Source organism: Juglans regia, chromosome 7 (genome assembly GCF_001411555.2).
Source record: "Juglans regia cultivar Chandler chromosome 7, Walnut 2.0, whole genome shotgun sequence".
Taxonomy (NCBI): Eukaryota; Viridiplantae; Streptophyta; class Magnoliopsida; order Fagales; family Juglandaceae; genus Juglans; species Juglans regia.
In genome coordinates this window covers 35670974-35698132 of record NC_049907.1, presented here as the reverse complement: position 1 = coordinate 35698132, position 27159 = coordinate 35670974, and the positions used below count along the sequence as shown (strand labels likewise).

Below are 27159 nucleotides of genomic sequence, written 5' to 3'. Positions count from 1 at the left end.
AAATGCTTTCAACAAATTTGCGAGCCGACTTATTTGATTATATAAAATTCAACTATTTTATTTTATTTCATATATTTATTATAATTTTTTTTAAAATTTGATATAAAATATAATAAATAATTTAATTTTTTCAAATTCTAAAATAAAAATAATATTATAATAATATTTCATTCAACTTTTAACAAAATATATTATCTCATTTCATCTAAACTACATAACCAAACGAGACCTTAATATTTTTCATAAGTTTCGTTACCATAAATCTTTGGGATGAAAATTCAAATTTTTGCATTTGTGACTGCCATCAATATGCTTACATTTTTTCCATTTTAGATTCTAATAAGAATTTTAAAAACTAAATTGATTTATGGGATTAAAAGGGGATAATCACAAGTGGGCCCCAAACACACTATGACTCGTTTGGATAGTGAAATGAGATGATATAATTTTAGATGAATTGAATAAAATATTGTTAAAAAATTATTTTTTAATATTATTATTATTTTGGAATTTGAAAAAATTAAATTGTTTATTATATTTTGTATGAGAATTTAAAAAAATTGTAATAATGAGATGAGATGAGATAAATTGAAAATTTTTCTACATTTAAATGGGCCTAAAAGATCATTCCAATATGGGCCATTATAATCCCTAAAGACCTAATTTAGTAATGAACAATCCCAATACAAACCATAAAACCGATTGAAGGGAAACACTCCAATCAAGCCCCAATCACAAATAAAGAAGAGAAATAATATTTGTAGTTGCATAAGTATTGTGTAATTTTTTTAAAAAAAGTGAATAAATATGAGATTTATATAAAAAATTAATTTTCAAATGATAAATCTTACTTTTTTTTAAAAGAAGTGTATGACACTTACACAATACCTAACTATATATAATATTATTAAATAAATAAATATGCCAATATGGTAAGAAACCCAATAAACCTATCCAGAGGGAAAACTCATAGGTTTTCAACTACATTAACATATCAAAACTGATTGTAGATAGACGCTGCCATTTCATGAATGAGTAATGATACTCATCATTTTAATTATTATCATTTTATGATGTGATATTAGATGATTAAAAATTATTTATTATGAGAAATCCTATAAATTTATCATCTAATTCCATATCATGAGATGATAAAAAAATAGATGATAAATAGATTTTTTTTATCATGAACATTAAACACAATGATCAGAGATCTAAAGATCTATTTGATAAAGAACAATCTCAAACCAAAGAAATAAATTACTCATCATATCTGCCCAAAAACAAAATATAAAAAAATTACTTATCATAAAATGACACGCGATAAGGAAGAAAAATTCTCATCCAATCAAAGATTTACTCTGCATTTGGATGTTAAAGTAATTTTAGATAATTTGAGTTAATTTATAAATAATAATATTTTATAAATCTCATTGACATACGTTTGAATGTAAATATATTAAAGTTGTGCATCAAAATAATACTAAAAATGAGAAAAGCTTGATATCAAAATCAAGCATTTGTCCAACCAAGGAAAACGATATTACAAATAATAAAGAAAAATCCTACTTATAAGTAAGTGTGGATAACACACTTAATAAAGTGTATATATAATATAATTATTTTAAAATTTAAAATTTATAAATTAAATATTATCATTTAAGTGATGTAGAGTGAATAACTTAACAAAATATCGTTTTTATTTTTTAAATTGTTGGCCGAGCCGTAAAGTTTCCACATTTTGCATCAATCACCAATTCCCTAATTTTCGGTATTTCATATTGAGATATCACTTTCTATAGCAATGTATATATACATATATAGAAGATATATATATATATATATTATTCACAACAGTTGGAATAAACTTTCGAACATATTAAATATATATTTTTATAAAGAACATATCAAATATTTAATAAACACTATATAACGTCATCTTTCAGTTCAATCCTTCAAAATTCAAATATAAATTTAAACGAAAAATTGTAATTATAATCCAAGCATCCATAGACTGTTGGTGCCTCTACCAACCATTTTCCACCACTCGTAAAACACCCCTATCTGCTTACGGAAAGCCAGCAAAATCTTTTGCGTATTAAACACCCATTGCAAGGCTTCCCCATTCAAGAAGCCAACTGGGTCGTCACTCTCCCTCTGTCTCCCTCTGTATATCTTCACTCAAGGTAATTCCGGCAAAACCCACCGGCCATCCGCCATTCCTGAGGTAAGTTCTTTGTCTATCTCTTTACCTTGTCCTTGACAACTTTGCTCTGTACAAGTCAGATTCATTGTTTTCATGAAGTAATGGGCTGCTGGTGTTTGTCAGACACCCAGGCAACAATGTCTGACACATATGGTATTATACTTGGCCTGAATCTGGCGAACTGGTCGCCAAAGTTTAACACTGCACATTTTGTGGAAGTCTTACATTTGTTCTTTTCTTCTTTAATAATTTATTCACAAATATCTTTAAGCAGCATCGTTAGAGCAAGAGAAAATATATAATACGTTATCCAATGAGTGCCTGCTGGCCAGCTAGTGGGACTGTAAAGAGTAATCACTAATGGTTTAACTCGTCTCAAGATTTGACAATTGTCTCCATCTTTATATTAATATATATTTACATATGAAAAATGTTAGTATGCCGACTAGCTTTGCCCCTTATTTTGACAATTCATATATTTAAATTTTTTTTTACTTAATAGTTAATGAAATGACTTTTAGTGTATTAATGAATTTTTATTTTTATTTTTTAAAAGAGTAATTCTACGTACAATCGTGAATTGCGTAAATGTTGTGTAAAATATTTGAAAAGGAGTGAGGTCTACTGTTAAAAAATTAATTTTTTTCATGTAGGTTCCACGTTTGATTCACTTTTTTAAAGTGATTACGCTGCGATTGCACAATTCACGGTTGTAAATATCTTTTCTGTTTTTAAAAATATTTAAAGATATTTAAAAAATGTGAAAAAGAAAAAAACTAAAAAACAAAATATAGAATTTGTACTAGTGGGCACACCCAGCGGTCAAAGCTGGCGCGGCACACTAGCATCACTCTTTACATATATTGCTTAAGGCATGGTTGGGTATTATGCCAATGTATAAGATAGACCATGCATGATAAATGTCTACAAAGTCAACTATGTAATGTTGAACTTCATATTTGTTCATTATAATTTTCCTTCAACTTGTCCTTGACAAATATCCCGTTTTATTTTATATTTTATATTTCATTTTGTTTGCTTTATAGCTAATTTTTCCTAAACTTCTACTTCTTATTTAACTCAAGTGCGTTTAATTTTAATGTATAAGATTTTTTTAACATTGATGGTAATTAAATTGTTAGGTCTTAACGTCTGTGCAATGCACCATGATTATAACTGATGATACCAAAAAATCGATGGCAGGAAAAAGAGAGAAAGAGTGCATAAATTTTTTCAGTTGTTAGGCATTCACTTTTAGATGAAATTTCCTCCGAATGTGCTATGATGGTTTTGGTTAGGACTTGGAACGAATGAGTTGATTTTTTCAGTGGGAAATGGAAATTTCAATTTAGCGAAACGTGATGAGAACCATGTTACTTGACATTTCACCATTCAATAATGGCTGCCTTACAAATACAACTTGTTTGCTTCTGACCTGTTATGGTTATTGGATTTTTGTATCTTTAAAACCTTTCGATCTGAATCCATAGCTGTTTCATTTTCTGTTGGAAGCAGCTGAAAATGGCACATATCTTGGCACCCACTACGCAATGGCAGATGAGAATCACAAAGAATTCTGCAAATGCGAGTCCTATGACAGCAAAGATGTGGGGTTCTCTGTTGTTGAAACAAAACAAGAAAGGGTCATCTAAGGGCTCAGCTAAGTTTCGGGTTTTTGCCACGAAGTCGGAGAACAGCACTGTCAACAGAATAGAAAAACTACTAAATTTGGACCTCACTCCATATACTGACAAAGTCATTGCTGAATATATTTGGTACATTTATTTTTCTAACATACGTTTGTAAGCAACTTCTGGTCGGCTAAATCTGTGTGAACACTCCTTAACATTTAAAATAATGTCATGTCATTTTGCAACAGGATTGGAGGGTCCGGAATTGATCTGCGTAGCAAGTCAAGGGTATGATAATGTTAATGATATGATATAAATAGAATGCAAGTTTGCAATCTTCTCCATGTTTCTTCTTTTTTTCTTCATTAGTTTAAATATTGAATGTTAGTATTCTTGGCAAATTACTTTCAAATTTTCAGACAATTTCCAAGCCTGTTGAACATCCATCTGAGCTTCCTAAGTGGAATTATGATGGATCAAGTACTGGTCAAGCTCCGGGTGAAGACAGTGAAGTAATTCTATAGTAAGATCTTAGAAACAAAATGAAGTTCTTTTATGTATGTATTTATTATACCATGGGCTTGACCTAATATTTCCTCCAGCCCTCAAGCGATCTTTAAGGACCCTTTTCGTGGTGGTAACAACATCTTGGTAAGTACCTAGTTACTTCGAAGATAGTGTATTCCAATTTTAGATCAACTACAACTCTGAATTTGATTGATCTTCGATTGACATCTTATGTCTTGTGCTTTCTAAAGGTAATTTGTGATGCATACACACCGGCGGGGGAGCCTATCCCAACAAACAAACGCCACAGGGCTGCTGAGATCTTCACTAACAAGAAGGTCACAGATGAAGTTCCATGGTCGGTCTATTCTCATTAGTGTAGTCATAAATCTAGCTTCCCGTGCTCGTCATAAAAAAAAGTTTAGCTTCCAATGCTTTACAATCCAAATGTCAGTGTATGAAAGAGACAGATTGCATCCATACAATTATGTTGAGAAGATCTGAAATACAACCATACATATACTTTTTAGTGTTAGTAACCCTGATTACGAAATGCAACAATGGGTATTGGCATATGGCATTTTTCATTGAACAATGATTAGACATAAACAAGACTTTGTTTAGGATAATTCATAGTGAATAGATGCCATGCTCATATGCATTTTAGGCAGTGAAATAGATATATATATATATATATAGAGAGAGAGAGAGAGAGAGAGAGAGAGAGAGAGAGAGAGAGAGAGCTTTGCTACTCATCATCCCCATACACCACACTTTTTTTTTTTTTTATATTTGTTTTTGGTTTTATTCTTCTTAAACTTATTGAATTCTTCTACTCATCATCCATATACCACACATTTAGTAAGAGAAAAAAATAATAAAAAATAATAAAAAGTATGATATGTGGTGTGTGGGGATGATGAATAGAATTATTCATATATATATATATATATGGAAAATATTGTGATGATTACTGATTAATACGTCAGGTTTGGAATAGAGCAAGAGTACACCTTACTACAACAAAATGTGAAATGGCCATTAGGTTGGCCTGTTGGAGGCTATCCTGGTCCTCAGGTACTATCAATTTGTATTGTGAAGAGTATGATTACAGGATTCTGTAAATTTAATCTGGTTTTTATTATGACATGAATCTATATGATACTTTTTATGTTTGTTTCAGGGTCCTTACTACTGTGGTGCTGGGGCAGACAAATCATTTGGCCGTGACATATCAGACGCCCATTACAAAGCTTGCTTATATGCCGGAATTAACATCAGTGGTACAAATGGGGAGGTTATGCCTGGCCAGGTTCTCCTCTCATCCTCCTCTATCTTGTTTCTTGTGTATGAAATCATGTAATGTTTCATACTGTTGATTTTTGTGATTGGGTTGCAGTGGGAGTATCAAGTAGGACCTAGTGTGGGAATTGAAGCTGGAGATCATATATGGTGTTCCAGATACATTCTTGAGGTAATCCTTTCCTTTTTTCTTTTGGGTGCACGAACATTGGGCACATAAAAGTGCACGCCACTTCTAACACCCCAAGAAGTTCAGTTCTGCTCATGCTCAGACTCAACAAAATTTAAAAACTGCTGTGCTAAAGAATTTTCATTTAGTTAACAATGTCAGACTTACAGCCTTACAGGCAGGTTTTGTCCCAACTGCTACTTTTATTGCTCTTTGCTAACAGGTATGGTCCATGATATCATTTTATAAAATACTCTCTATCCTGATTGTTTACAGCTCAAACTGAGCTCCCCTGTCCTCCCCAACCCCAAAGCGGGTCTTGTCAAAATCGAAAAGTGGTACAAGATAGAGCAACTAATTTAATAAATTCTACCAAAATTCTATCAAATGATTCACAATCCCAACCCTCATAATTTACATAAGACTGAATCAGATATCAAACATGTAGCTAATGAGCTGGGCCCTGGGGAAGAATTATTCTTGCGTTAGTCTATGCAGGCAGATCTGTTCTACCATCGAGTTACTCATTTCTTGTTTCTCCTGTCTGACAGAGAATTACTGAACAAGCTGGTGTTGTTCTCTCACTCGATCCAAAACCAATAGAGGTAATAAAGCTTCTCTTATACAGTAGTAGTCCTTACTTAAAAAGAATCTGTTAGATAAAGCTCTGTTTAAAATGCATTGCCAGGGTGATTGGAACGGTGCAGGATGCCACACAAATTACAGGTACTTGATCTGCCTAGCTTTGTTTCCTCCCGTTTTTTAGTTTGATGCTTTCTGTTTTTGCTTCATCTTGTATCTCCTCTCTTCAGGCCCATAAGCAGAAAGGAAAGGGACAGGATATTATAAAGTTAAATCTTTGCCATGCATACATGGAAATTAGCATGCTAATCCTGATATATTATTGATTCCTTGTTGGTTCGCAGTACTAAGAGCATGAGGGAGGATGGAGGCTTTGAAGTTATAAAGAAGGCAATTTTGAACCTGTCACTTCGCCATAAAGATCATATCAGTGCCTATGGAGAAGGAAATGAGAGAAGGTTAACAGGAAAGCATGAAACAGCCAGCATTAACACATTTTCTTGGGTAAATTCTTCTCCAATCTATTTCTTATAAACTTAAAACAAGTAGAGAATTGAGAAATACGCTTCATATTTCTGTTTATAAAATATCTTAAAAATCTCAATCTGCAGGGAGTGGCTAATCGTGGATGCTCCATCCGTGTTGGACGTGAAACTGAGAAGCAAGGCAAAGGTACCGCTTCAGCAGTACTGCAGCACGCAATTCTCTTTTAAGGCTCCAATTAAACGATAGGGACAAAAACAGAAAATAATTTCATATTCAACTCCTATCGTATTCCAAGTCCAAAGTTTTGCAATTCTTTAAGCGATGCTGAAACTATATATGATTATGGATGTCCTGTTCAACCTGAGTTATAGGCTAAAATAGAAAACAAATGGGAAATACTCTAGGCACGAATGAATTACATAAAAATAATCCTACAAATTGATGTGGCTTAATTTGATTCGTCAGATTATAAAGTAATCCTACTAAAATAAAGATGCTATCAACATAATGTAAGTCCTGAGCCACTGCTGATCTCGTGGTTCTGAAAAGGCATTATTTTATGCATTTATCTTCGCTCAGTCACATGATTGTTTCAAATTCCCAATGCTCTTGCCCCATTTTGTTGTCATCTTTTCCCCACTTTGGATTCTGATATCACCTGATCTGCTTTAATTTGATGTTATCTACTATTGTGCTAGGGTACTTGGAAGATCGGCGTCCAGCTTCAAACATGGACCCTTATATTGTGACCTCGCTACTGGCTGAAACCACAATATTATGGGAACCAACACTGGAGGCTGAAGCTCTAGCTGCTCAGAAGCTGGCACTGAATGTTTAAAGTTGATTGGTTCAACGTAATCTGAAGGCATTCGGAAGTGGATTCACAGGGAATTAGTTAATCCTCATGCAGTGAACCTTTTTCCCTTCTAGATTGGTTAGAGCAGATTTGTTGTAAATAAGGGATCTTGAAGTGATCAGGGGTCGTACATGCCCAGGCTTGTAGAATTGCAGATGGAATACTTCTTGTGAACCATCATAAATAGATTTGATAGATTATATATATATGCATGTTGCTTGGGATGTATGCTTCTCAACCTGCTGGGTTCTTCTAAAATGACGTTTTATTCCAAATTCATACCAATGATATCGTGGAAGACTTGTCTTTAGCGATTTTCATCTGTTTTTGCATTACAAAAGAAGCATGTGTTGATGAATAATTCTATATTGTGTGGATAAAATTTTGGATATGTTTATAAGGAATGAACAATCATTTCTTGTAGAATCAGTTTTATAAGATGAATTAAGTCATGAATTTTTTCATGATATCAGAACTTGTCACAGGATGAATGGAGGTTCACACTACTTATTCCTTGACAAGGATCAGAAAAAAATACTGACCTGCACGTAAGGGAGTTGGGTGTTGAGAAATAATCTTATATTATCTGTAGATAAGGTATTGGATATATGTTTATAAGGAATATTGAATAATCTTCTTTTATAAAATTAATTTTATGAGATGAATTAAACCTATAAATTTATGGACGTTGTTATGATCTGAGAAATGGAACCTAACCATGGCTAAATTCTCACCTTTAGACATTTCCATGGGATAATGATACACCTAGCTATAACTATTTTACTATTTACGTCAAATTAAAAAAAATATTTTTAATTTTATATAATTATCCAAAAGTAGTTGTATCCTAGTTGTAGGCTTATCATTTTTTTTTTCATTGGCAGCCAATTGGAGCGCAGCTGTCAAGGAAATATACAATGGATTTGTTTGGCTATAACCAGATGGAACTGGGATGGGCCCCATAAGGAACTCCATTTGTACTCTGTAGACATGGATTCTTTTCCCTTCCATGAGGAAAGGCCTACGAGGGAAAGGAATTTTAGCCGTGTCTTTGTATTAAAGATATTCCATTCGGGAAGGTAAGGAACATATTGAGAAAAATATGCTAGACCACTACCTTACGTTTGCTGGCAAGAGAAAGAACAACTTACATAATATACATATACATACAAATATGTCTCCTGAGCTCAAGAAGGGCGACCCAGTTCAGGTTTTTCTGTTCCGATTTTAAAGATCAAAGGCCATGGCATCTGGAGGATCCAAATCAGCAGCTTCCGTCCTCCTAATCGTCAATCTTGTTTTATATTTTATTGTAACAGTGATCGCTGCATGGGCTGTAAGTCATGGGATTCAGAGATCTCGCGAGACAGGTAGTTTAGATAGCTAGTTTGACATAAACTGTAAGGCCTGTCTCACAATTCTAACTTATTACAGCATCCGTACGTTTATTGCAGCATCTGTTTTGTCTATTCCGGCTCGCATATTCCCAATATACTTCCCATTCGGAAACATGGCGACTGGTTTCTTTGTCATCTTCTCCCTCATTGCCGGCGTTGTGGGCATGGCTACCTCACTTACAGGGCTCAACAATGTTTCTCAATGGAATGCACCCAACTTGCACGCAGCAGCCGCCTCTTCTCTGGCAACTTGGGGACTCACTCTATTAGCCATGGGGTATATAGATTATATATTATTTTACTCACCTCTGTTTCTCTTTTCCTTCATATCGTTTCAATATATAATATTGAATTGAATGTTGCAGGCTGGCATGTAAAGAGATCGAACTTGGTTGGACAAATTCAAACCTGGTAAGACCTGATCTATTTTATACCCAGAAAAAAAAAAAAGAGAAATATATAAGTGGAGTTTATTTTCAACATTGTTGTTTTATATATATGCAGAGGACTCTTGAGACCATCACCATTGTTGTGAGTGCGACACAAACGTTTTGCGCGGGGGCTCTCCATGTAGGGCTAGGTAGAGCTTGAAGATGTTGTTTGAGCTCCAGCGTGCGACATTAACGCTGTGTTGTTGATTCCCTCATATATAACTTGTGTAATTGTATTGCCAATGATTTCGGTTTTTACATTTTAAATTCGTTTTTCTTTTTCTTTTCTTTTTTTGAGGTGAGAATTTACAATTGTTGATCTTAATCGGTCCATGAAAATAGTTTAATAAATGCATGGTCTAATGATAGCTAGCAATGAATGAAAGTACTCGAATTACTTGCAACCATAACGTGTAGTGGTGGATTAGATTTCCTGGTGTGAGGGAGAGGGAAAGGCAAATGTATTTGAGTAATGTTAGAGAGAAGTTATTATAGTAGTGTATATTTTGTATTCATTGTGTGACTGTTTCTAGTTGATTATTTTTAATACTCACTTAGAAAGATGTGTGATCTAGATAATGTCATATCATGTATACAAAATAAATATTCTCAATAATAATTTCTATCTATATTTATTCAATATATTTTCATCCAAAAAAGGAAAAAAAAGGAAGAAGGTGCGCACTAGGAAGTAGGAAGAAGCTGTATGCATCTGTGTCTGTGCATGTCTGTACGTACCTTTCCAACACAGAAGCATGCAATAGTAGTTGAACAAAGGGACTATATTCTATTCTAATATTATAAGATAAATGGTTGCAAGGACTATATTTAAATCGAATAACACGATTTTCTCAATCTATTCTATATTGAGAGGCTGACGTTGCATGCCAACCCAGATGGACATCATCTTCTTCCTTTCCTTTGAAAAAATATATATATAAATTATTCTCATTAGTTACTATTTACTACTACATACTTATATTTTATGAAAAATACATCTACATCTTATGAAAAAGAAAAAAAAATTGTAAATATAAAATGTGAAATGAATAGTAATTGATGTGTAGTATTCTTCATATGTATTTAGCTTTTTTCATATATATATATATATATATATATATATATATATATATATTCTCATATGAAAATGGATTTTACACAAAGGAAATGCTCTTTGAAACTTTAATGCTTTTGGATGTTAAAAATAAAAAGAGAAATTTTACATGACGGCTTATACCACAAACTTATATTTAATTGATTTGTCATTTTTTTTAGGGGGTGGGGGGTTTAAACCTGGTTCTTCTATTTGGAGACCAATCTTTTTGCCATCTTATCCAAAAGACCTTAGTGACAATTTATGTAACGCCCAATTTTCAGAAGTTCAGAGAGTTAGCTTATATTATTCAAGAACATCTCTAATAATCAATAATAAATAAACAAAAACTCCACAAAACACTTAATTTATTTGTTCGATCTAAAAATCCATGTCCCTCCACAAAAATACTAAACAAAAACCTCAATAACATAAATAACATCTCCACAAAGACTCAAATTATTCATTATTTGACGTACCAAAATAACCGTTAAAGATAAAACTACTAAATATGATCTCCAAAATACTTGTACCATTATCACTCGTTCATCTATGACCATCAAACTTTTCTAATACTTCATACTCTTGTTCTCCAATTGAACCATTAAAAATTTTGAAAAATGTTATGGAGATAAGGGGTGAGTTATCAACAACTTATATGCTAGTATGTAAACATAAGCATTTTCACAGAGTTCAAAATGCAGAAACAAAACAGTTTAGTTTCAATATGCAAATCTCAAAAATACATATTATCAAAAAATCAGAGCGACATTTCAAACATTTCATATTCAGAAACCAATTTTTCATATTCAAATACTCATTTGGCACAACATGACTGAACATTTTTATCTTATCATATCATATCAGAGCATCATATCAGAACAAAAGGCTATGTTTAACCCCCGTGGTAGGGTTGTGCATTTTGTGGAAAGCTAAACAGAACATAAATCACCATGTTATCAAAACGATTGCACTTAAAGCAGAGACCACTACTATATCCCGTAGTAGGGCCAGATGTCACTATTGTATCCCGTGACAGAGCCAGAGATCACTATTGTATCCTGTGACAGTGCTAGAGGTCACTATTGTATCCCGTGATAGGGCCAGATATCAGAGCAAAACAGAATCAGAATCACCGTATTAAAACCATAATCAGAGTCAGAACATAATTAGAAAGTCATGCCAAAGGTTTTTCAGATGCCAAATCATATCAAAATAGAGTATTGAAATTCAGATAATTTCACATTTTCCAAAACAGATTTAGAACATCTTCACGTAACATGCAAATTTATCAAATTTTCATATTCGCTCATTTTTCTCAGTTCAATAACAGAATGCCAAAAATAAGCTCATGTCTACACCAGTCATGCCAGGAAAATACCTTATTCTTATACAGAATTTCATGAGTAATGCAGAACAAATAACTGAGACCGTTTCAAATTTCTTTTCATAACAAACGTGCATATTTTCCAAAATTCAACCTCAATCCATTTTATTTTTATGCAAAGTCTAGAATAGGAACCCCGCTTACTTGAACTTCTTAGCTTTTCAGAAATTCTGCATAACAGTACTGAACGAAAATCAATCGTCACCTATAAAATACACATGTAACTTCCGTAAATCTCAAATAGAGCACGTACTTCGTAATTCAAACCCAAGATATTAAAGAAAATCTCTATTTTCCTAATGACTAAAATCCTCGAAACCCTAAAATATCTTCTTTTTCCAAAGTATTTTGATTTTTATATAAATTCTCCCAAAAAAAAAAAAAAGAAACAAGATTAATGCCTATGATCATATTACTCCATAAATTGGTCTTATAATATTGTCCGTGCGAATACGTGATCTCGACCCCAAAATATGCACGACCCAACATCGAAAAATACACACCAGCCCATTTCGATATACCCGTCCATCATACAAATAGACCCAACACAGTAACAGATCATGAATGGAAAGGTAAGACTGTAATTATAACTAAACCTTTCTTCTATCTAATATCTGCGTAAGTGCCTACGAAAAATATAGTTTAGTTAAAAAAAAACACCCAGCAACCATTCGTGGTGGGTAGAGGGCAGTGGTGGGCTTACCATGATCAGCAATGAGCCGCATCCAGTGATTGGGCACGGCGTGAGTGCACTGTGGAAGTGAGAGAGAGCGAGGGCAGCGTGAACGTGTTTGCGGTAGCTGGGCCAGGTTGTTTCCAGTGGAATCTTGCGGTGGAGAAGGTCATGCAGGGCTTGATCAGAGGTTGACATTGTGGATGGCTAGGCTTCTAGGGAGGTGATGTCATGGAGGAGAGGGGGTTGTCCATGGTGCAACTGCTCTGTTTTGGACTCCTAAAAACATAGGCTCTCTAAGCTTGCACGTGGCTATGGCGTCCTGAGGGTCACAGTGGGTTACGGTGGTGGCAGTGAGGTTTGGGCAGGGTGGTTCCGTACGGTGGGTGCACGTAGGATTGAGCTTTCGTGGAGTGGCTCTCGGTGGGTGGGTCTCTTGTCGTGCAATCTGAGTGCTCGTGGTGGAGTTTGACCTCTGCTGGCTGTGGGTGGTGCACTGCAGAAGTGCACGGTGTGGGGCGGAGGACAGTGTAGTTGTGGACGGCAGTGTGGAGAGGCAGCTATGCGTGGGATGTTGCGGCAGAGTATGGTTCGACGGTGAGTGGACCGATTGCTTGTGGAGCTGCATGTGCGATTTGGGGCTGTTTCTATGGTGGAAAGAGGCGTCAAAAAGGAAGAAAAAGGTTGTTACGTGTAGAAGGTGATTCACTGAAAACAATAGGCTGCGGTTACTTCTTTTTCTGGAGAGAAAATACATGTATATAAAGAGTTGATTGGAAAAACCCTAGATGAGAACCAAAAATAAGAGGGTAACCGTGCATGGCATGAAATGTGCCTGACGTGAAAACTGGTCCTAGCTTCATGGGCTTGGGTTTTGAGCGTTGATTGGGCTTTTTCTTCGAGTTTTGGTCTCCCAGTGCAACCTCTAAAATAATCTAACTTGTCCCACCAATCTTTTTCTTGGCCCATGAAAAGATTTTACCTAATTCAAAAAAATAATTAATGATTCTAACCTAAAATAGCAAGCCCACTAAAAATATACTCGACATCCGCCAAAAATAAAAAATTTAGGCCACAGTCCATTCCAGTAAAAAATTGCTCGTTAATCTCAAGTGGACTTTTCATTCGTATAAACCCAAAAATTTTAGAAAACAACTTAGTGCTGAACCTGGGTGTTACATCCTCCCCCCTAAAAAAAAATTTCATCCTCGAAATTTTTTGCATCCACAAGCAAAGCCTAAATATTTAACTACCCCTACCATTCCATGCCTATCCCAAACATCAATCGTATTATTGAAACTAATATTCCAAAATTCTAACCTTCCAATATTGAAATCGGCCAATCATATTTCCCCTAGACATACACATTCGTGCTTATTGTATTGCTTATTGCACACCTCAAAGGGTCTAAATCAAGTCTAAAATATAAACCTCAAGAGTGGGCTCGAGAAGAAGCCTAAAAATAGTTTCACCCAAGTTCTAATCTTAACTTCATATCACAAAGTAAACAGAACTCTTCACATAATCTAACAACCTCATATGCAACGCGAAAATAAAAGCAAGTCTAGGGTACTTAATCACATACTTTGTTCATGAAGATATCCAAAAGATGGTCTCTTTCATCACTAATCATAATTAATACCCCTTTTCATTGCCTAACCTTTCAGCTACTAAAGTACAAAACTTAGAATAAACTGTTGAGACGAAAGAATGGTAGCCCAAAAATCAGAGAAAAAATTAGGTAGAGTACCTGTATTGTGTTGAACTCATGCCGACACTGTATTGTGTTAATTCTTGCCTCATGCTGCCAAATCAGTCCTTTAAAGCGGGTTGGGGTTCATACTCCCATCTGATTGCCTTGGACAATCTCTGATGAGGTGGCTATGCTTACCACATTGAAAACACCGTCTAGTTTCCCTTCTGCATTCCCCAAAGTGCACTACATTGCATGACTTGCAATGGTTATTAAGTTGGTTGTCCTGCACCTGTCTCTGGCCTGGGTTATTCACTACTTTCCTCTTCTTCCATGGTCCTTGATTCTCGCTTGAGGGAAACCCTAATGGCATCGACCTCTCCCTTTGCTCCTGAAGTTCAGTACTTCTCTTGAGGCTTCGCTCGAGTATTGTGGCCTTATCTACTAACTTTGAGAAATTCTGGATTTGGAGGGCCATCACTCGTTCATATATCTGGTTATTTAGTTCTTTCTCAAACTTTCGGGTCTTGTCTCCTCATCGGGTATCAGATATGAGGCAAAGCGTGATAGTTCAACAAATCTGGCCGCATATTGGTGCACCATCATAGTACCCTGCACTAAGTTGGCAAAATCCTTGGCCCTAGCATCCCTAATCGATCTTGGAAAGAAACGCTCAAAGAAAATATGCTTGAAGTGGGGCCAGCTAACCATTCCCCTCCCATCAGCTTCCCTGATGGTTCTATCTGATATCCACCATATTTTAGCCTTACCGGTCACCTTGAAGGCTGAGTACAATACTTTCTGTTTGTCGGTACAATTCAAGACATGAAGTATCTCCTCAATATCCCGGATCCAGTCCTCAACTAAGGTTGGGTCGCCGCGACCATCAAAAGTAGGAGGGTGCATCTGATTGAACTCCATTTCAAAAAATTATTTCCTAAAGTACATTTAATTTCAAGACCTCATATATCAGAGTCTACAGAATTTCAAACCTGGCTTTTAATCAAGCTTATTTACACCTATAAAGATTTAAACCATAAATCTTATCAAAAATCATTTTTTACATTACATCAAATAAGCCTACTGGACGTAAAGCCTTAAATGTCATGAAAATCGGTTCTTAAAATTCTCAAATTAAGATCTCAAATTTCCTAGAACATATTCTCAAAAGCCTGTCAGATTCTAAAACCTTAAATACAAATATCATCATCTCTTAGTCCTCAAATTTCTGCACCTCAAATCAGAAGTTACATCCTATACCCACAATATCCAAAACCACACGTTATAATCTGCAGAACCTCTAACCTGGCTTTCGGTCAAACTTATATCAATTTCAAAATCTAAACCTTAAATCATATCCAAGTTGTGTCCTACAGCCTACAGTATAAGCCAATCGAATCTAAAACCTCAAATTCTATCAAACTTCTTATTATAGTATGCAGAATCTCAAACATGTCTCTGATACCAACTGTAACGCTCCATTCCCAGAGGTCTGGAGAGTTAGCTCATATTACTCAAGAACATATCTAATAATCAGTAATAAATAAACAGAAACTCCACAAAACACTTAACTTATTTGTTCGATCCAAAAATCCGTGTCCATCCACAAAAATACTAAACAAAAACCTCAATAACATAAATAACACTCCACAAAGACTCAAATTATTCATTACTTGACGTACCAAAATAACCGCTAGAGGTAAAACTACTAAATATGATCCTCCAAAATATTTGTACCATTATCACTCATTCATCTATGATCATCAAACTTTTCCAATACTTCCTACTCTTGTTCTCCAGCTGAACCATTAAAAAATCTGAAAACTGTTATGGAGATAAAGGTGAGTTATCAATAATTCAGTAAGCAGAGAACATATGCTAGTATGTAAACATAAGCATTTTCACAGAGTTCAGAATGCAAAAACAAAACATTTCAGTTTCAATATGCAAATCTCAAAAGTACATATTATCAGAAAATCAGAGTGACATTTCAAATATTTCATATTCAGAAACCAACTTTTCATATTCAAATACTCCTTTGGCACAACATGACTGAATATTTTCAACTTATCAAATCATATCATATCAGAGCATCATATCAGAATAGAAGCCATGTTTAACCCCTGTGGTAGGGTTGTGCATTCTGCAGAAAGTCAAGCAGAACATAAATTATCATGTTATCAAAACTATTGCACTCAGAGCAGAGACCACTATTATATCCCGTGGTAGGGCTAGATGTCACTATTATATCCCGTGATAGGGCCAGAAGTCACTATTATATCCTGTGACAGGGCCAGAGGTCACTATTGTATCCCGGCCAGATATCAGAGCAAAACAGAATCAGAATTACCCTATCAAAACCAGAATCAGAGTCAGAACAGAATCAGAAAGTCATGCCAAATGTTTTTCAGATGCCAAATCATATCAAAATAGAGTACTGAAATTCAAATCATTTCACATTTTCCAAAACAGATTCAGAACACATCACATGGAAATTTATCAAATTTTCATATTCGCTCATTTTTCTTAGTTCAATAACGGAATGCCAAAAATAAGCTCATGTCTATACCAGTCATGCCAGAAAAATGCCTTATTCTTATACAGAATTTCATGAGTAATGCAGAACAAATAACTGATGTCGTTTCAAATTTCTTTTCATAACAAATAGGCATATTTTCCAAAAATCAATCTCAGTTCATTTTATTTTTATGCAAAGTCAAGTATAGGAACCCTGCTTACCTGAACTTCTTAACTTTTTAGAAATTCTGCACAATAGTACTGAACGAAAATCAATTATCACCTATAAAATACACACGTAACTTCCGTAAATCTCAAATAGAACACGTACTTCATAATTCAAACCCAAGATATTAAAGAAAATCTCTATTTTCCTAATGACTAAAATCCTTGAAACCGTAAAATATCTTCTTTTCCTAAAGTATTTTGATTTTTATATAAATTCTCGAAAAAAAAAACATAATTAACGCCTATGATCATATTACTCCATAAATTGGTTTTATAATATTGTCCGTGCGAATACGTGATCTCGACCCCAAAATATACACGGCCAAACACCACAAAATACATACCAACCCATTTCGATATACCCTGCCATCATACAAACAAACCCAACATAGTAACAGATCATGAATGGAAGGGCAAGACAGTAATTACAACTAAACCTTTCTTCTATCTAATATCTGCGTAAGAGCCTACGACAAATACAATTTAGTTAAAAAAACATCTGGCAGCCATTCGTGGTGGGTAGAGGGCAGTGGTGGGCTTACCATGATCAGCAATGAGCGGCGTCCAGTGATTGAGAATGATGTTTTTGCGATAGCTGGGCCAGGTTGTTTTCGGTGGAGAAGGTCATGTAGGGCTTGATCAGGGGTTTGACACCGTGGATGGCTAGGCTTCTAGGGATGCAATGGCTTGGAGGAGAGGGGGTTGTTCGTGGTGCAACTGTTCTGTTTTGGACTCCTAAAAATAGAGGCTCTCTAAACTTGCACGTGGCTATGGCGTCCTGAGGGTCATGGTGGGTTTCGGTGGTGGTAGTGAGGTTTGGCTTGGGTGGTTCCGTGCGGTGGGCACACGCGGGATTGAGCTTTCGTGGAGTGGCTCTTGGTGGATGGGTCTCTTGCCGTGCGATCTGAGTGCTCGTGGTGGAGTTCGACCTCTACTAGTTGTGGGTGGTGCACTGCAGAAGTGCGCGGTGCGGGGTGGAGGACGGTGTAGTTGTGGACGGCAGTGTGGAGAGGCAGCTATGCGTGGGTTGCTGCAGCAGAGTATGGTTTGACGGTGAGTGGACCGACAACTTGTGGAGGTGCAAGTGCGATTTAGGGCTGTTTCTATGGTGGAAAGAGACGCAAAAAGGAAGAAAAATGCATTTACGTGAAGGAGGTGATTCACTAAAAACAATAGACTGCGGCTATTTCTTTTTCAGGAGAGAAAATACATGTATATAAAAGATTTGATTGGAAAAACCCTAGATCAGAACAAAAAACAAGAGGGTAACCGTGCATGGCATGAAACATGAAACGTGCCTAACGTGAAAACTGGTCCTAGCTTCATGGGCTTGGGTTTTGAGCATTGATTGAGCTTTTTCTTAGAGCCGGTTCAACCTCTAAAATAATTTAACTTGTCCCACCAATCTTTTTCTTGGCCCATGAAGTGATTTTACCTAATTCAAAAAAATAATTAATAATTCTAACCTAAAATAGCAAGCCCACTAAAAATATGCTTGACATCCGTCAAAAATAAAAAATTTAGGCCCGTAGTCCATTTCTAAAAAGAAATGCTCATTAATCTCAAGGGGGCTTTTCATTCGTATAAATTCAAAAATTTTAAAAAATAACTTAGTGCTGGACTTGGGTGTTACAATTTATATATTAATTAAATAGAAATGTGTGAAGTAAGCCTTCTATTTTTTAAATAAAAATTTACTTTCTTTTATTTTTTATGATAAAAATCGACTTTATTTTAAAAAGACTATACAAACTTGAATAAAAATATAATCAAAGTCGCTCCAAGCTGTGTCTTCTTCATAGACTATATGTAGAGCTCAGCCCACCATATTTTTGGTTAAAAATAAATATTTATCTGATTAGCCCATCACCTAGAGGTCGGTTATATCTAACCTTTCCTTTATGCTCTTACCGTCACAGACGCTGCTCTCTCCCGCCTTCTCAAATCTCCTTTTATTTCCCCCGATGGATTTCTTCAGGTCCGTATTCGCCGACGACCCACACACGTCCGAGCATCATTCACAACCCCGAAACGACGACGCTACCCTCCCGGACCCCAACCCGAATCCCAGCGGCGCTTGGAGCTTCGGCGGGTTAATTAACACGGTCGCGCACGACCTCGAGGAGTTCGGTTCCGGTTTGAAGAAAGAGACGGCGCTGATCCGAGACGTCGCCTCTCGCGCAGCCAAGGAGCTACCGGCTTCGCTCGTCTCCGGCGCCTCCGTCACTCAGGAGTCGCTCGAGTCGGTCGGCCATGCCATAGACGGCATCGGTAGCTCTGTCTGGAAATCCACGGCCGAGATCATCTCTCAAGGTAGGGACGCGTTTCTAGCCCCTGACCCAGATTCGGATTCCTCTGAAAATAATGATAACAATAATAGTAGCATTATCACTAAACGATTGAGCACTAATAATAGCCAGGGTTCGGATTTGAAACGCTACAGTAGGTTCGATGCGCAGGTGCGCGCAATTCAGGGTGATATGAATACGTATTTGGAGGAACCGCAGGATTTGGAGGGGTACAATGAGTGGAAATTGGGTTTTGTGTTGGACGAGAAGGGGGAGGAGATTGAGAATCTAATTGGAGAGAATGGGGTAATTGGTGAGATTTATGGGAAGGTTGTTCCAAGTAGGATTGATAAGGAGAGCTTTTGGGGTAGGTATTTTTACAGGGTGCATAAGCTGAAGCAAGCGGAGATTGCAAGAGCTAAACTCGTGAAACGAGCGATTTCTGGGGAAGAAGAGGAGGATTTGAGTTGGGATTTTGATGACGAAGGTGAAGAGAATAATGCGTCTGATTCAAAGGTCGAATCAAGCGGCCATGACAATGTTAAAGTTGGATCAAAACAAAAAAACGATGAGACTCCCGGCGGCATTAAGCTGGAAGAGAGATCGGATGAGAAAGGGGTGTTAGAGGGGAAGACAGATAGTGTGGAATGTGGGAGAGAAAGTGAAGTTTCAGTCGTTTCAAGCCAGCGGTTGTTGCCCGAGGAAGAAGACCTTGGGTGGGATGAAATTGAAGATGTTGGAAGCATTGATGACAAAAGAGGGGATGCTGTTGGAAGCGTAAATAAGCTTTGATTTGCATGAGCGGCTGAGTGCAGTGGAGAAGGAACAGGATATGAATTAGGATGTTGAAGATGATGATAATTATGATGGGCCTCTTAAGCCAGATAATGTAGATTCTAAAGATCACAAATTTTCCGATTATTATAGTTGATCTCAACACTCTCCCTTATTGTGTTCCCCTGCAAAGTGTTCATTTACATGTCAGTCATTCTTTATTATTTAGCCTTTATAGATTTAGATGTAAATCCTTGTCTTAGTACTTTTTTTTAGTTGAAATGATTCTTTTACCATTATTTTTCAAAGACAATTAGAGCCCTGTAGTCTGTTATTATCAATATATGTTCTATTGTTATTTTGTTATGACCAATATATGTTCTATTGGTTTAAATTTGTTAATATGCTGAACTTTTAATGATTTCCTATGTTGGTCACCTTGTGGATTTGCCACTTCAGCTCAACACATCCAACCCTGTATGGCTGTGTTCCAATTACTTGAATCAGTTCCGTAACTTACATGGAGTTGTTTTCACAATTTAGCTATTTTATACAGTACCGTTTTGTCTAAATTACAGGCACTTCTGAATTTTCGTATGGTGTTGCCAGGATTCTTCTGGTTCTCTTCATGTAACATCAAACTATTCAAAGCTGGAGTCCATTGTCAGATTTAATTGTTGTTCTGATTGGCAATCTAGATGTTTATAGGGGGTACGGCATTATAGTTGCATCGGCTCTTTTTATGTTGATGTCAAAGATCACCATATGAACTCTATCTTTCTTCTTAGTGCCACAGAATTGGGTTGAGTGGCGGTGGCTATATCTCCTAGGCAGTTGCAGTAACACATCTCTGAGAAGGTGTGCAGAGGTAATTAGCATGGCACTTCAAAATGAGAGTTACGGGATGGAAAAAGCTTCAGGCCGGATGGGTGCCAAACGTGTCTACCCACCAGCCAATAAGAATATGCCACGTAGGCATTCTATGGGAGACTGATATGAAGTGAAATGCACTGGATCTTGTCTTATAGTTAGAAGAATTACCGCTCTCCTCTCTCCCTCTCCCTCCCGAATCTGAGTCCATTTCGAGTTCTCAACCAAACACAAAATCACCTCTCTTATTCTCTCTCCTTCTCCCTCCCGAATTTTCAGTTTTCACAAGAAGATTAATTACTGGGCAGCTGATTTTTTGTAGCCATTATACAAGTTTTGTAAGCATCATACTTTTGATTTTCTTGTTTTCAGTAGAAAAACTGACCCTGAAATATGTATGGAGTAATTTTTTTTTTTTTTGATAAGTAAATTGAAACAGAAATATGATTTGTGCTTTCATTTCTTCCTTCGAAGCTGCTGCTTGTACATCTGTTTCTTCATATCTAAATTTCTGCAAATTTTGGGATTCATTCAGTTTGTAGAGCTTATAAATAGGCTGCTGGATTGTTGTAGGAACACAAAATTTTGTTTACCTTTCAACCTGCAGATTATTTTTTTTCTTTCGGCGTGGTGGAGTGGAGCACAAATGGGGCTCTAGAAGGCTGGCTGCGTTGAGCAGATGGGTTCCGTCAAGAAAGGTGATTTTGTGTTTGGCACTCCAGATTCGGGAGGGAAAGGGAGAGGGAGAGAGAAGGAGAGAGGTGATTTTGTGTTGGGCTGAGAAATGAATTTAGATTCAGGAGGGAGAGGGAGAGGGAAGTGATTTTGTGTTTGGCTGAGAAACTCAGATTCAAGAGGGGAGGGGGAGAGAGAGAAGTAATTCTTCTAACTATAAGACAAGATCCAGTACATTTCACTTCATTTTACTCTTCCATGAAATGCCTAAGTGGCATATTCCTATGGGTCGGTGGGAAGACACGTTTGGCACCCATCCGGCCTTAAGCACAACTCTTACGAGACTCAGAGATTGGGTCCAACTCCAAGCTTTGAGCGAGGAGAAAAGATGCATTTATCACTATAAAGTCTGCTGATATGCTCGAATGTGTTGTATAATTCTATTCTTTTCGAGCTATTCTATTCTCAAGTCAATGTGTAGAGCATATTTAAGAAAGTACTTACATATTATAATTTGATAATATAATACTTTTTCCATGCTACAAAGTTTTCTTTGCAGAGGGACAAAAAACTCTTTGGCTATGTAGGGATCAAAGCATTCGGAGAGATAAGCAATGCAATTACAAAATAGTGATTAGGGGTGTAACCGGTCCGGTCCGGTCCGGTTTTGGATAAAATCTAGGACCGAACCGGTATATACCGGTTTTATATTTTTCAAAACCGATTACGCACCGGTTACCCTCCTAAACCGGTACTTCCGGTTTTACCGGTTTCAGGTCCGGTCCGGTCCGGTTTTCCGGTTTTTTAAAAATATAAATTTCACAATTTGTCATTAAAAATTTGTTTATAAAAAAAAAAAATTTGATTTAAAAAAAACTGTTTTATACTTTTATTAATATATTAGACTATATAATAGTATTAATATTAGACTATTAGTATAGTTATAAATTATATATTAGTATTAGTTATAAACTTTTAGTGATTTAGTATTAACATTTTATGTAATAATTTATAAATTATAATAAGAAATTATTTCATATATGAATATTTAATATATATAAAATATTTTGTATAAAACTTATATATAAAAATATTATTTTTTATTTTTCTTAATCAACCGGTCTGGTCCGGTCCAAAAAATTCCGGAACCGGAACCGGACCGGAACCGGCCGGTTTTTACGTTTTAAAAACCGGTTCCGGACCGGACCAGTTCAAAACCGGTAAAACCGGTCCGGTTCGGTCCAGTCCGGTCCGGTTTTTCGGTTTTCCGGTTTGAGTTTACACCCCTAATAGTGATGGCGTCCTCATTCGCGTTTGATTTGTGGCATTCATTTCTGGGAACAACACGTCCGCAATTGAAGAACTCGTTCACCCTCAAGTCACACATTTTCAACTAGACGACTTTAAAAAATGGTGTAGAAGGAAATCGAATAAAAAAAAAAAAAAAAATAGCCGTTAGATTTGTGTGTTAATACTTCGAGTAACAAAAGCAATACATAGCTATGGGATTTTTTAACATTTTATTTTATTTTTAATTTTTAATTTAATTCATTTTATCTCATTTATAAAACTAAACGAAATCGTAAGGTCGTGAAAAGATTTTGAATAATTATATAAAAATTAAATTAAATATAGAATGCGTTTTGCTTTAACTTTTTTTTTTTAAAAAAAATATTTTCTGTAATCTTTATTTTTAACCAAATAGAATACATTTATTTTGTAAAAGATTATTAATTTTGTTGATTTCAGATGCGCAGTTGTGGCTCCATTTCTGTAATTCTGCCTCGAAACTTCCAAGTCCATGAACGTTTAAAGTGAGCTTGAAAAACCTTGAGATTCACGGACAGTGATTCTTCATGGCGAGGGCTCCATCACCCATCTTCTTTATTCGCCAAAACCCTCGAACTAGCCCAAACCCTAATACCCAGATCCGAAACCTTGCTCTTGAAATCGGAGAAGCTGATTGTCGCGGCGGAGAAATCAAGCCAAACCCAGATCATGAGCCATCACGAAACGCGCACAATGAATTTACTGAGATTGCCAAAGAGGTTTGTAAGATTACTCGTACGAGACCCAGATGGGAGCAGACCTTGGTCTCCGATTTCCCTTCCTTCAATTTCTCTGATCCCCGGTTCTTCAACGAGCTGATAAAGCACCAAAACAATGTGCTTCTGTCGCTCCGTTTCTTTCACTGGCTATGCTCTTGTGATGGTTTCTCACCTGACCCGTTGTCGTTGAATACCCTTTTTAATGCGCTCGTGGAGGCCAAGGCCTGTAGTGTTGCAAAAGACTTTCTTGATTATACAGGGTTTAAACCTGAGCGGGCTTCTTTGGAGTGCTACGCTCGTTGTCTTTGTGAGGTTGGGTTGGTCGAGGAAGCGCTTGATGTGTTTGATAGATTAAGAGGGGATGGAATTAACCCGTCGATAGCGACTTGGAATTCGGCTTTGTCAGGTTTTCTTAAGGTTAGGAGAACTGATCTCGTTTGGAAATTGTACAGGGAGATGATGGAATCCAATGTTGCGGCAAAAGTTGATGTTGAGACTGTTGGGTATCTTATTCAAGCTTTTTGTGAGGATGGTAAAGTTCCAAAAGGTAATGAACTTCTTAGGCAGGTTTTGGAAGATGGTTTTGACCCTGGGAATGCTACTTTTAACAGATTGATATCTGGGTTTTGTAAGGAGAGGCAGTATGACAAAGTATCTGAACTCCTTCACACCATGATCGCAAAGAACCATGCTCCCACTATTTTTACCTATCAGGAAATCATCAATGGGCTCGGCAAGAGAAGAAAGTGGCTAGAGGGTTTTCGGATCTTCAATGATCTAAAGGACAGAGGGTATGCCCCAGATAGGGTCATGTACACAACAATGATACGTGGTCTTTGCAAATTGAGATGGCTTGGTGATGCTAGGAAGTTGTGGTTTGAGATGATTCAGAAGGGGTTTATTCCAAACGAATACACATACAATGCACTGATTTATGGGTTTTGTAAGATTGGTAATCTTGAAGAGGCTAGGAAGCTGTACAAGGAGATGTGTGATAGAGGTTATAGAGAAACCACAGTGAGTTGCAACACGATGATTGCAGGTTTGTGTTTAAATGGAAGAGCGGATCATGCTCGTGGGTTATTTGAAGAAATGCCTCAGAAGAGTGTTATTCGTGATGTGATCACTTATAACACTCTGATTCAGGGCTTTTGCAGGGAAGGCAAGATAGTCGAGAGTATAAATCTGTTAAAAGACCTGCAGGTGCAGGGTTTACAGCCATCAACACAGTCGTTTACCCCAATTATTGAAAAGCTTTGTCTGATGGGAGACATCCAAGATGCAAAAAAGTTGTGGAATGATATGGAAAGTAGGGGTCTGATACCAATGGTCTGTACTCGAGATCATATCATTACTGGCTTATGCGATCAAGGATTCATTGGGGAGGGGATGGAATGGTTGTTAGAAATGCTGAAGCGTAATCTCAAACCAAAGAGAAGTACTTTTGAGAGACTGATCAATTGTCTCTCTCAAATAGATAGACCTGATGATACTTTACTTGTATTAGATTTTATGTTTAGGATAGGTTATACTCTTCAAAAAGGTACATGCCAATCTTTAGTTAATAAACTTTGCAAAGAGAATTCCCATTTTGTTGAAGCACTTCTAGGGGAGGTCTTAGAAAGAGTGTGATGGATCAGGATTCTTCTCGATATGTTGTTTGTAACTTCTATACCTCATTTATGATCAAAGGCATGGAAATGATCAATTGGTTGTGAAACAAGAGTTATCTTTCGCTTTCTAATGAAGATTTCTCACCTGTCAAAAAAAGAAAAATAAGAGTTATCTTGAATTGTTGCACTGCATATTGTTTTGGTTTGTCAACGAGACAATGCTGAATAGGCTGAAGCTTACAGCTGAATCACTGGTAATATACATGCCAGAAAATGGGGCCCAACTGAGTTTTAAATTTTTAGTTTCCTGGCTGAAGCAAAATTAGTTCCAGATGTAAATAACGTTCAAATACAGGTTCCCTCTTGATAATTTGGAGTCATTTAAATTTTTGGTGCTTACAAAAATGAATAGGACTCTAAATATTAGCTGTTAAGTATGTCACTGGCATCCGTAAAAGACGATATGCTCTGCAGACAGTTCATTCTCTTTAAATTACAAGCTAAGTGCAAAAGTATCATGTTAAAAATTTTGCGTATGGCACGGGTGTAGTGCTGAGTTGGTTTTGATGGGGTTCACAAGGGAATTGGTGAGAGATTCGAAATTATTTTTATTAGCGAAGGAGGGAGGTTTGTTACATATCATTGAGAGAGGATGGAAGAAGGATCATGAGATTAAGGTAGAAAAAAAGACAGTAGGGTGGCTTCAGAAAGCATTGGAGGTTTGTTTGAGAGGGGAGAAGGAGTTCTATAGCACCGTTAGAGAAGTGTATTGCAGCTTTATAGCCTAGAGGTGTTTGAATTTCCGGGGTCGTTACATAATGGTTGCAGAATACGGTGAGAGTGGAAGAAGAAATTTCATTTTCATACTTGAAGGGGAGGGGGGAAGAGGATGGAAGAGGTTAAGGGAGGCCTTGGGAGAGTGTATGTAGGAAGGTAGAGGTGGTGGGGCTCTTCAGGTTGGCCCTTCATGACAGCAGAAGTTGGTGGAGAAACTATTGTTGTGGTCTTACAAGGAGGCTCATTGTGAGCATAGTGGGGGTAGTGGTGGTTTCAGCTTCTCTGATAGCTACTCGCGTCGAGCCCCTCACTTTGTACGTAATGTGGGAAATGGCAGGAGGGTGGAGTGGGACATGCACAGGATGTGAGAAGAGGTGATGTGTTGTTTACGGTACCTGCAAAAGGAAATTGCAGAAATAAAAGTCTCTGTCGGGCATAAAAAGGAAGATTAAGGTGCAAGGTTGGGGGAGTGTAAAGATAAGGGGTCGGGCTTGGTGTGAAAGCCCTTCAAACATAATAGGGGGAAGGGCCCCCAGTGGATTAAGACTTCAAGGCCTCAACCCACGGGACCAGCTTTGGGGTCCCTCAACTTGGGTGGGACTTAGCCCATGGGCCCATCTGGAGGCTTCCAAGTGAGGCAAGCTGGGCTTTATCTTTTGGCCCAAGTTGGTCCTCAGCCCAGAACTCAGCTGAAGGGCAGCCCTATGCAAAGCCTGAGGGCTTCTTCCAGCGATGGGTTGCTGTCGAAGACCACGTAGTGCCACTTGCCGGTGCAGGTGGAGCTGTTGGAGGGTAGACAAAACTCACCGATGTCGACAGTGGCACCCTCTAATGACGGCTCCACGAGCGGGAAGCTCGGATTGCGTCATTCGATCTTGCAAAGGGTACTTCGACTCTTGTTAGGGGTTGTTCTCTATTGTGTGGGGGCTACGCTGGTGAGCCTTTCTGTTTAGGCT

General features: G+C 36.9%; 4 protein-coding genes across 5 annotated transcripts; all 4 read left to right on the top strand.

Annotated features, from left to right (window-relative positions):
- Positions 1 to 2006: 2006 nt before the first annotated feature.
- On the top strand, positions 2007 to 8036 carry LOC108995063 (glutamine synthetase leaf isozyme, chloroplastic). 2 transcript variants are annotated; one of them, XM_018970560.2, is made up of 14 exons: positions 2007 to 2227; positions 3722 to 3981; positions 4086 to 4125; positions 4257 to 4360; positions 4440 to 4488; positions 4596 to 4702; positions 5334 to 5421; positions 5528 to 5656; positions 5744 to 5818; positions 6367 to 6420; positions 6504 to 6541; positions 6742 to 6901; positions 7009 to 7069; positions 7582 to 8036. In XM_018970560.2, exons 2-14 carry the CDS (start codon positions 3728 to 3730, stop codon positions 7719 to 7721), a joined length of 1299 nt encoding a protein of 432 aa, XP_018826105.1. In that variant the 5' UTR covers positions 2007 to 2227; positions 3722 to 3727; the 3' UTR covers positions 7722 to 8036. The 2 variants fall into 2 exon arrangements, with proteins under 2 accessions (XP_018826105.1, XP_018826107.1); XM_018970562.2 differs by having other exon boundaries at positions 2034 to 2186.
- Positions 8037 to 8882: 846 nt separating this feature from the next.
- LOC108995004 (membrane protein PM19L-like) lies at positions 8883 to 10080 on the top strand. The gene is made up of 4 exons (XM_018970461.2): positions 8883 to 9109; positions 9194 to 9413; positions 9502 to 9547; positions 9641 to 10080. The coding sequence occupies exons 1-4, from the start codon at positions 8983 to 8985 to the stop codon at positions 9725 to 9727; spliced, it is 480 nt and encodes a 159-aa protein (XP_018826006.1). The 5' UTR covers positions 8883 to 8982; the 3' UTR covers positions 9728 to 10080.
- Positions 10081 to 19037: 8957 nt separating this feature from the next.
- Positions 19038 to 20593, top strand: LOC108994971 (protein DOS2-like). Its single transcript, XM_018970416.1, has one exon. The coding sequence runs from the start codon at positions 19060 to 19062 to the stop codon at positions 20236 to 20238; it is 1179 nt and encodes a 392-aa protein (XP_018825961.1). The 5' UTR covers positions 19038 to 19059; the 3' UTR covers positions 20239 to 20593.
- A 2899-nt stretch (positions 20594 to 23492) lies between these two features.
- LOC108994972 (pentatricopeptide repeat-containing protein At5g18950) lies at positions 23493 to 25605 on the top strand. The gene has a single exon (XM_018970418.2). The coding sequence runs from the start codon at positions 23622 to 23624 to the stop codon at positions 25443 to 25445; it is 1824 nt and encodes a 607-aa protein (XP_018825963.1). The 5' UTR covers positions 23493 to 23621; the 3' UTR covers positions 25446 to 25605.
- The last annotated feature ends 1554 nt before the right edge of the window (positions 25606 to 27159 follow it).

Excerpts from the sequence above, each read along its gene's own strand:
- LOC108994972 (XM_018970418.2), top strand. The coding sequence starts at position 23,622 with ATGGCGAGGGCTCCATCACCCATCTTCTTTATTCGCCAAAACCCTCGA.
- LOC108995063 (XM_018970560.2), top strand. The coding sequence starts at position 3,728 with ATGGCACATATCTTGGCACCCACTACGCAATGGCAGATGAGAATCACA. Across the intron at positions 5,657-5,743 it reads GGGAGGTTATGCCTGGCCAG|TGGGAGTATCAAGTAGGACC; the intron begins GTTCTCCTCTCA and ends ATTGGGTTGCAG. Across the intron at positions 5,819-6,366 it reads GTTCCAGATACATTCTTGAG|AGAATTACTGAACAAGCTGG; the intron begins GTAATCCTTTCC and ends CCTGTCTGACAG.
- LOC108994971 (XM_018970416.1), top strand. The coding sequence starts at position 19,060 with ATGCTCTTACCGTCACAGACGCTGCTCTCTCCCGCCTTCTCAAATCTC.
- LOC108995004 (XM_018970461.2), top strand. The coding sequence starts at position 8,983 with ATGGCATCTGGAGGATCCAAATCAGCAGCTTCCGTCCTCCTAATCGTC. Across the intron at positions 9,110-9,193 it reads TCAGAGATCTCGCGAGACAG|CATCTGTTTTGTCTATTCCG; the intron begins GTAGTTTAGATA and ends CGTTTATTGCAG. Across the intron at positions 9,414-9,501 it reads CTCACTCTATTAGCCATGGG|GCTGGCATGTAAAGAGATCG; the intron begins GTATATAGATTA and ends TGAATGTTGCAG.